Source organism: Cyprinodon variegatus, unplaced genomic scaffold (genome assembly GCF_000732505.1).
Source record: "Cyprinodon variegatus isolate N-32 unplaced genomic scaffold, C_variegatus-1.0 Scaffold334, whole genome shotgun sequence".
Classification (NCBI taxonomy): domain Eukaryota; kingdom Metazoa; phylum Chordata; class Actinopteri; order Cyprinodontiformes; family Cyprinodontidae; genus Cyprinodon; species Cyprinodon variegatus.
In genome coordinates, this window is record NW_015150787.1 from 1 (window position 1) to 10,292 (window position 10,292).

Sequence of the window (10,292 nt, forward strand, 5' to 3'; positions counted from 1 at the left end):
GCACGGCATCTCAAGAGATAGACAATACAGCAATCAGTCACATTAAGCATGCTTCTAGTGACAGTGGAGAGAAAAATCCCTTTAAAAAGGAAGAAACCTCCGGCAGAACCAGAACCAGGCTCTGTGTGAGTGGCCATCTGCTGAGGGCAACTATGGTTCAAGAAGACAGAAGCAGACATGGAAAAAGAAGCAGAGATACAAAAGACGACTGTCAACCAGCTCCACAGGCGGCCCCGTCCAGGAAAGACACAGCCAGGCGCACAATCTCCGGGGCAGCTCCCATGTCAGAGGATGAAAGAGAGCACATCCACTAAGTTACAGTCAGAGAAACAGGACTACACTGAAAAAACAGGCCAAGCTCAAACACCTAAAAACAAAGGTGTTCATGGCAGCAGCACAGCTGATATTTCTCTCCAGGTTGGAGTCACAGCCAAACGGGAACAGACCAGATGAAGCTACTATGAGAAAAAGCAGAGAGAGCATAACTTTAGAGATTGAACTAACAAATTCTGCAGAGTAGAAGAATAGTTAGAATGAAGCAGAATAATGAAAAAGGGGTCCCTATGTCCTCCAGCATTCTAAGCCTATAGCAGCATAACTGTAGAGATAGCTCAGGATAACCTGACTTGTGCAGATGAGGTATGAGAAAGGTAGAGGCTAGAGCCAAGGAGAAAAATCTGTCTCGACTTAAATAAATGAGTCTTATTTTCTCCCAAGTCATCGTGCAAACCTTTGCATAGTTTTTCTAACTTTTCATCTGTTTATCTTTGATCCTGATGTTCCATCTGTCTGTTGAGCTCGGTGTGAAGATAAGATATGAAGATATATGCAGAGAAACGCCAGTTTGGCTGTAATTCCATGAATAGTCTTGTAATAGGCAGGTATTTATGTAAGGGCAGCACATGATACAATTCATTTTGCTCATCTGATTAAAGTTTTTTCATAAAAGCCAAGACATGTTGACAGCCGGTTTGACAGGCTTTGTTTTTCCAAAAAGCATCCTAATAGTTTACAACTTCTAAAACTGGGGGTTTTAATTAGCTTGTCTGCTCTGCAGCCTCAGGACCTGCATATTATGCTACAACAGAGGAAAGCACTAGCTCTGAAATTTCCCACCATCACCTGTTCACCCTGTCTTAATGACCCTGATTATCCAGGGTCACTAAGATTCTTCTACTCTTTTTCTTTTTTTGTTGAGTTTTTTCAGCACTAGTGGCTCATTTTTCAAACTGTAGGCTGAGAGGAAGGTGTGTAGAGAGGGGGGACAGACATGCAGCAAAGGACCAGAGGTCAGATTCAAACCCAGGTTGGCCACGTTGAGGTTAAGGCCTCCATACGTGGGTCGTGACTCGTGCGCGCTAACCACTGCCCCACCGAAGCACACAACAATTATCTGTTGTAGATCAAAAGAAACAGTTTGATGGCATCAGTCTGACTGATCCCCAATTTCTGCAGCCGATTGTTTTTAGGCTGTTCTTGAAGCTGATGTTTTTTCTTTCTTTGATAGCAGCTGGAGGGAGCAGCAAAGCATGTGCTTCATGTCACCTTAAGAAATGGCTGCTGAATGAACTAATGGATCGGCCGATGCTAATATTGGCAAAAAATATTGAGAATAACTCTACTCTGTTTTCACATCACGTACCAGGCGTTATCACTGGAACATGGTTTAATTAGCAGAATTTTTATGTCTTTTTTACTAAATTCTTCTGATTTTAAAATTTAGGACATTTCAACTTTTTTTATTTATATTTTATTTTACTACATAAACAGCCTCTACATGCTGTTTGTAGAAATGTCTGAAAGAAGTTCTTTATTTATTTTTTTTTTGTGAATAAAGTTCCGTCAAGCTAAAAAAAAACTAACAAAAAAAAGTCCCACCAGAAGTTTGGGAAGAAACCTAAACATAACGTCAGTCGTTTTTATAGCTAGACCTGATTTATTACCTTTAGTTTATCCCCTCCTCTAAGATCTAACCCTGAGCATTTCACTGGAAACCTAGACCTAATTTAGACTTATTTAATATGAGTTGAGTAAATTCTCTTGGTTTTGCATTTCTGTCATTAATTGTAAAAACGTCCCCTGCAGTGAGGTGCTTCCGGTCGATGTGTCTGTCTGCTCTAGCCTAACTCAGGGCAGAACACCACTCATACTGAGCCTGGTTCTGGTTCTGATGGAGGTTTGCGATGATGTGAGTTAGTGCTGTAGAAATAAAGCTAAGAAATCTGAAACACACCAGCTACTCCACCTCTGAATGAGTCAAAAGACAGCGGCTCAAATCCCAGTGAGATGCTGCTGTGGTACCTGCATTTTATATTTTCTCACTTTATTTTTAACTCTTTATCTGAGACATTTAAGTTCAGCAGCAAAAGAGAAAAGATAGGAAATCAGTAATGGAGAAGACATTTATGTGTTTGTCTCTGTAATCCATGAAAAATGGAAGAATGAAGTGTTCTGCCCTGATGCTGTGGGCTGTTTAGTGGCTGACTTTCAGGTATGACCTGGCGAAAGCGCCTTTGGTGTCGATGTTGAATGATATGTGGACCGATGGATCACGGTTCTGATAAGGTGAAAGCTGAACTTTAGGTAGACATAAACTCTCAGACATGGACGCATTTATCTACAGATGGTTAGACTGCAGGACTGAATAAAAACGTCTGTCCTGAGAACCACACCGCGCCATGTGCTGACGAATCAAACACACCCATTGTCCTTCTTAGGCCTCTACTGTGAGACAAGTTCAACATATGACGATTTGTTATCGTACTGCAATGAGCCTAATAAAAGCAGCGCTTCAGAGCCGACCCAGGAAGGTGAAGGCTTTGCCAACGCAGCAACTATTTGTGTTCCCGCTAAAAGGGCAGCGTTGGCAGCAGAGGCACGTTCGCAAGCGTTTAGAAGCTTAAAGGGGGAAAAATGCTCCAAGAATCTGTATTCTGCTCTGCAGATGAGGAATTTTGAAACGTTGGCAAATCTCTCAACAGTTTTTGCTTTGTGTTAACGGATTAGTTGATTTAAAGCTTATAACTTAGCGTTGCTGTTTCGGGTGGTGTTACAGAGCCATAAAAACATTATCTGCTCCATGTAGGAAAGCCAAAGAGCACAAGGTTATATGACCTCAATTACCCTTTTGCTGTAGATAAACAGTTTGTTCTGCTTGATTTTTGCCCCCCCCCCTCCCAGTTTCCTTCAGTTCTTTTAATATTTTGTATGACTGATGGCCTCTCAATAACTTCATCTTAGTTTCTGTGTGCTGATTTTTTATCTTTATTTTCAGCTGTTTTATATGTTGGCAGGTCACAGCTCATTCAGCTGATACCAAGGTTTAAAATAATACTTTGATCTGAGCAACGGCTTCTTGTTATGTCTTGTTTCTGAATTAGTTCATTCTTGGAATTAAAATAACTAACAGAAAACACAGAGATTTGGTTGTAAATAGTTTATGAATCAATGCTCACACCTGAAAGAAAACAGAAACCTCATGTCAACCAGGAAACGCCTAAACATAGTGGGTAGCTAATTAGTAACCTTGGAAACAGGATTCACCTTAGGTTCCCTCAGTAACGTCATTTCCCGCCCTTTGAACCAACTTTAAACAAAGCAGAAGTTGTGGTCAGGATTAGAAATCACTGTTCACTGTGACATTATTTCACTGTAGTAGCTCAAACATTGAAGTTTTGCAAATGTTTTAGGGCTGAAACAATTAATTGGATTAATCAATTATTGAAATAATCATCAACCTATTCAGTAATTAATTAATCTTTAACTAGAGTGTAGAGACCGTAAAACATGTCTTTAGCTGACAGAGCAACTCAATTAGAGCAGGAATTATATGAAAATAAAAAAAGAAATCTGTAAAGATTTTGCATGTAAGAAAAAATAATGTTTTTAATTTGTCGATATGCTCTATCCAGAGGTTTTAGTTGTATATGGTTTAATTCCATAAACAAATCTTCTTTAAGGAACCGTTGGCTATTCGATTACTAATCGAAAAAATTATCGATAGCTTAACTGATTTGCAAAATAATTGTTAGTTGCAGCCCTAATATATTTATTTATTTTCTCCTTATTTCTCCCTTTGAACAGGGAACACTGTCAGCAACCTGATCATGATCCTTCCTCCTTTATATGGAGCTGTCCAAACTTTTCGGGACGGCCTGGAGTTTCGCTATATTTGCTCGTTTCTCGGTCTCTCAGGTAAAGATGAAGGTCTCACCGTATTCAGAGCTGATTCTTCAGAAAGTCAGAACCTCCTTTCATTCAGTCTTTCCTGTGTTCCTTAATGTCACCCAGCTGTAGGTGTTGGTTCCTGGTGTTTCCACATGACGCTCTTGTATGAGATGCAGGTAAGATACACGGCTGCATCCATGTCTCCTCTAAGCACAGCTATTTTTGCCTGTTAACACAGATCAATGTCTGTTTTCTTTCTTTGCAGCTGCTGGACGAGTTGCCAATGATTTACAGTACATGTGTCTTTGTATACTGTCTGTAAGTGAATCAGCTTTTCACATTTGTTTTTTTTTTTTTATCCCCTTTTAACTGCTAAAACATTTAAGATCGTTCCTTAATGTGAATACATACAGATGGTTAAACATAAGCTAGCTTAAAAGTTAAATATTTATTGCTGCCAAACAATCTCCCCCTGAAAAAGGAAAAAAAAAAAGGATCTTTTATTTAAGCCGTTTTTTTCAGTTGGAAAAGTAAATCACATGTAGAAGTCAGGATCACTACTGGAACAGCTGTTGATAGCCTGCAGGAAAATCCTTTTGGTCAACAGGACAAATTTAGTCATCTCCATTAACTCATATTATTTCCCAAGCTTGCAGCATCCAGATAGAGGGATTGTCCCTCACTGCTCTCTGTAGAGGGAGGCTGACATTCTGTCTGTGGGCCATTATTTAACTGAAGACAGTAACAGACTTCATTGTACTGTTTACGTACGATAAACTAAATACCTAACGAAATGCTTGATAACATTTATTGTTAATAGATCGTTAGCCTAACCAACACTGGCCCCAGTTTAGAATCGTTCATAGTTTTTATACTCAAGTGCATCATCTTTTATCGTTTCAGAAGCTAAATGTAAATAATGAGACGTTTTTCTTTTGTTCAGGTATGAGTGCTTCAAGCAGGAAAACGGCATCAGTGTATTTCCTATAGTATTGTTGGTCATTTTTAGTGTCTCAGTCACATTGGTGAGTTCCTTCAGTTATTACAGAAATGGCTTACAGTAAACACTGAACTGAAATAGTCTCATATAGTTTCTGTATTTTTGTATCTCAGGTGTACTTGCAGTGGAAGGAGCCAGTTTTTCACCAGGTAAGGTTTGCTTTATGTCAGGTTTGTCTGCCTCCTTCAGATCACTGTTTGCTCTGAGGGCTCAGTGGCTAACCTTTAGCTCCTGTAAACAATGGGCTGGCCTACGCAGCACTGGGACATCGTTAGAGCTGACTGTCTGTCTGTCTGACTGTCCATCAGTCGGTCTGTCTGACTATCTGTTTGACTGTCAATCCGTCCGACTGTTTGTCTGTCTGACTGACTATCTGACTGTCTGATTATCTGACTGTCTGTCTGACTGTCTGATTATCTGACTGTCTGTCTGACTGACTATCTGACTGTCTGTCTGACTGACTATCTGACTGTCTGTCTGACTGTCTGATTATCTGACTGTCTGTCTGACTGTGTCCGTCTGTCTGACTGACTATCTGACTGTCTGTCTGTCTGACTGTGTCCGTCTGTCTGTCTGACTATCTGACTGTCTGTCCGTCTGTCTGTCTGACTGTGTCCGTCTGTCTGACTGACTATCTGACTGTCTGTCCCTTTGTCCAACTGTCTGTCTGCCTGTCTGTTTGACTGACTGTCTATAAATGCCCTTGATCAAGAGAAACTATTTTTTATTTTATTCAGCAGTAAAATCATTATCTACAGGGTAAAATTTTTATGGTACCACATAACGTGTTGACAGAATCAATAGCATATCTATAAACTCTTTGTTAACTATGTATAAGCAGAGCCTTATTGGAAACTGGTATCAATTATATAATGTTTTTAGGACTTCAAAGAGAGGCTGATAAAGACCTGAAGTGACCTTTTGCATTGTGACGACATTGACCTTTTAATGATTAACAATCTGGTCACCGTGAAATCCTTTACTTTAAGCCTAAATCTAAAAGATCTTTGTAAGAAAGTGTTGATGCTGAACGTCCTATACTCAGCTCTAGATGAATATAAAATAGAAGGAAAAGGTGATGTCATGGCTTCACTGCAGCTTCATGCTGCTCAGGCAGCAGCAGCTGGACTTTGGCCTTCTTGGTTTTTGGCCTTAAATAAAAAAAAAATAAGGTTATAGAAAAAGCTGACAAATGTTTGATTGAGTTCTTATTTCTCCACTTTAATTTGATCTGAACAAGGAACCTTATTGTTGCTTAAAAGGCAGAGTGTAGTGTTATTATGGTGTCACTTTTTTTAAAGTTGCACAAGATCGATGCTTTTAGTTCTGCAAATGAAAACTACGTGATCAGCTGTAAAACAAAACGGCTTTTGTTCATGTGGCTGAACCAAAAGGGCTGTCCTGAAGATATACTCTATGTGCTCGTTTATTTATGCAAACCTATAAACATTAAATTAATCAAATCAAATGAGCAATTTTTACTTTAACGGAGCTCAAACCTTTTAGAACTCTTACATCTGTAAGTATAGGAGATATTAAATACATGAGAAGCTTGAACTCCGACTGAATTAAACCAAAACCTTTTCCTTTGGAGTTTACCTTTATATTGTCCCATTTAATTTAGTAAATATATAAATTACTGAGTAATGATTATATATATTTGCTGATTTGTCTTTGGACACATGAGCAAAGACTGACCAGCATTATTGTTGACTGACTCCTGACAGCAGGTAGCAGCTCAGATGAAAATCCTAACTTTTATCAAACAAACATCTCTACTGGTTAAAATCTTATCACCAAACCGTCAAACATTAATCTGGATGCAGATTTCTGCAGCGTGTTTTTACAACAATCTAACATTTAACCCGTTTTTTTATAAAGAAAAAAAAAAGCTGCTAGTTTTGTCTGTTTGCCAGAACAGGTGATTAAGTCATTGATAATCCCTTAAAGTATCTCTGCTGGTTATCTACTCAAAGAGGCAGAAGTGAAACTGATGACAGTTTTATTTTTTCTTTTAGGTTTCTGTAAAACTTCAGTTTCATTAAACCAAATATCAGGTTAAAAAGAGCTTTTCCTCTCCTGCAGAAAGTTCTGTAAATGTGTTTCCCCTCTCAGGTCATGTATGCTGCCCTGGTAGCTTGCCTGGTGTTGCGTTCTATCTTCATTGTGACATGGTGAGTACTGTTACTTTAATAGTTCAGATCCACTCAGCGCGGTCCTGATGAAGGTTGTTCTCTCCTGGTTCCAGGGTGTATCCGTGGCTCAGGGGGCTCTGTTACACATCTTTAGGGATCTTTCTGTTAGGCTTCCTGCTGTGGAACATCGACAACATCTTCTGTGACTCTTTAAGGTGAGTAGATAGTTGTTGTTTTGAAATATTATAAAATTGGAATCTATATTTACACTCAATATTCTGTGCGAGTAGAACAAAATATCTCCTTTCTTTCATATTTCATCCAAAAATCACACTTAGTTGAAATAATGGAAGTAATAGCATGGTGATCATTTTAATTCTTCTAACATCAGTAAAATTCATTACAACTCCATCATGGATGAAATAGATTAAAAATGTTTTTGACCCTTTGTGGTGGAATATGTGAAATGAAAAGCTCAGTTTTTGATAAAGCCCTTTTCTTCTTTCTCTAACTTAGAGCCAGTAGAAAAATGCTGCCCCCTGGTGTTGGAGTAGCAACTCAGTTCCATGCCTGGTGGCACATCTTCACAGGTCTCGGTTCCTACCTGCACATACTGCTCAGGTTGGACCTTTATCTGTGTCAGAAACCAAATTCTTAGTAATGATGCTTTTTGTGAACTTGCTCTAAAATGAAACACCTGCAGTTTGCAGATCCGATCCACCTACCTCAAGCACAGACCGAAGGTTAAGGTACATCAACATTGTGACTTAAAAGAAACTGTTAAGTTTTAATTCATGACCTGTTGCTGGATGTTTCCTTTGTTCAGTTTGTGTTTGGAGTCTGGCCCACGCTGCACATTGAACCACAGAAGACAAGCTGAGAGGAGAAGATGTCTACTAGCTAATGGAGACTGCCAAATAAGGCAATCCTGGCAAAAAGAGCTGCCAGTTCTGCCTTTCTAATGCTGGGGAACTGGTCCCAGTCAGCGGCTTGGTGAACCGCAGCGCTCCAACTTAGGGACCTTAGTACAGCATAGCACTGAATTAAATGTCAAGAAACTGAAGATTATTTTTATTGATAATAATTTATTAGACTAGTTTGTTAAGTTATTTTATGTGGGTAGTGTTTATTTTTTATTTTTCATTGCAGTGAATGAATGACGTAGTTCACTTCTGTGGTAAATACAGAAGGACTTACAGACATTTCATTGATTTGAAAAATTGTTGAATATTTCCAATTGATTCAAAATTCTGTTTTATTTATAACCAATCAGATAAATAATCAAATCGAATGATCCATAATATATAAATTTCTCCCTTCAAATATGACATTACCCTTATTCAGGCTCAGCTCCTCAAGCTGGGTAGCTTTTAATATAGTTATTGCCGGGGAAAAAGGAAATATACTTATAATGGATTTAATACAAGAGGAAAATCCATGTTATAAACTTAGCTGAAGATTTTTACTTGAAGTTTCCATAAAAATTATTTTCCATAACTGGAATTCTGATGCTTTCTAAAAATCCCTAATTATGTTGCCAAATTTGCACTTTTGTTTTTTGTACTAAGTACTCATCCAATGTGTGAAACGGTTTAACTGTTTACTTGCTGTAATGTTTTAATGAAAGTAACGTTCTAACACAGGTTTTATTTCCCAAAGTCCCCAGAACATCTGAGCCTCAGGTTTTTCCTAAGAGCGTCCTAAATGAAGCAGCTGCTTAATTGGAATGACAACTTCTAGGCATGGGATGCTTTATGGTACCAAGATAAAGCGATCTTTCAAAATTAAGGTTTTAAAACGAGCTTAAAATGTAGAAAATTTCTGTCTAATGCAGAGAATGTTGAAGTAATTTTCATTGGTTCACACTGCTGATCAGCTGGCTGAAAAAGATTCATGCTAGTGATGGTCCAGCAGCTCCGATGCCCCATCGAGCTCACAGAGTAAAACTTCATGTTGGTGCTCGGATCGTTTGTAGAGTCTTATGAGCGGCTTGAAACTGACTGACGCACTAAACTGTCAACGAGACAAATCTGCCACAAAAATCTCTGATCTTTAAAGTTTCTTTATCAAATTCATCAGGAAATATGGAGGGACCAATGTTAGACCATTTAGATCTCGTATTTGTTTTAATTTTCTCCATATGTCATCCTGCTCCTCTCAGTTATCACTCAAGTTATCTGAATTTAAATGAAATTCAAATCGACTTTTAGTTTACCGTATTTACTGTACTTATACTAGTACATTATTTATTGATTGCATCTAAGCATATCAAATATATTTTCACTTTAAACAAAGATATGAAATTATAGAATATGATACAAAATGACGTAAATCATATTATTGTACTGGGCTGGATGTAAGAATTTTAAAGGTCCAGCAGGTGTCAGTATTGAGTGACTCAGTATCAGTACAGTTTGCAATGTAAAAATACGCTTCCTGATGCCTCATCAACCATCGCTCATTCATAAACGTTATCTGCATGTGCAAGAAGAAGAAAAAATGTCTGTTTATCGAAATGAATAAAACAATAACTTTAAGTAACCTGCTGTTATAATAATAATGTTAACGTTTTGTTTGGGATAAGAATTTGTTGTTTTCCCTTTTAGTAACAGAGATCAGTAGATACTGAGACCTATACTTCATTAAATTGACATAAACACAGACAGCAAATTTAATTCTTACAAATACTAGGATCAGAAAAATATCTGGGATCGGTTTGGGACCTCTTTTTAATAGAGAATGCAGTCTTTTTTTTAAATCATCAAAATAGTTCTTTTTTTTATCAGTAATTAAATGAAATTACATTTTTTAAAGCTTTATAAAAATTGAAAAGAGCCAGAGAGTCTAAAACTGGCCCATGCTTAATTACCAGAAGATCTTTGTGCCTCATTTAGGATCCTTCTTGGAAGAAAAAAACTTGAAAGTGTTGTGAAGTGAGCCGGTTAGATATGATTGATCAAAAATAAAAATGTGATTATTCAAATGAAATC

At 37.9% G+C, this 10,292-nt stretch overlaps 1 protein-coding gene across 1 annotated transcript; it reads left to right on the forward strand.

The window, feature by feature from the left end:
* Nucleotides 1-4,083: 4,083 nt before the first annotated feature.
* Nucleotides 4,084-9,795, forward strand: LOC107091374 (alkaline ceramidase 3-like; the record flags this gene model as incomplete). The annotated part of the gene is made up of 10 exons (XM_015385239.1): nucleotides 4,084-4,194; nucleotides 4,291-4,343; nucleotides 4,433-4,485; nucleotides 5,111-5,192; nucleotides 5,281-5,316; nucleotides 7,283-7,341; nucleotides 7,416-7,517; nucleotides 7,819-7,923; nucleotides 8,006-8,051; nucleotides 8,129-9,795. Coding segments are annotated over 10 exons (701 nt in total), but the record flags the coding sequence as incomplete, so codon positions are not given.
* Nucleotides 9,796-10,292: the final 497 nt, after the last annotated feature.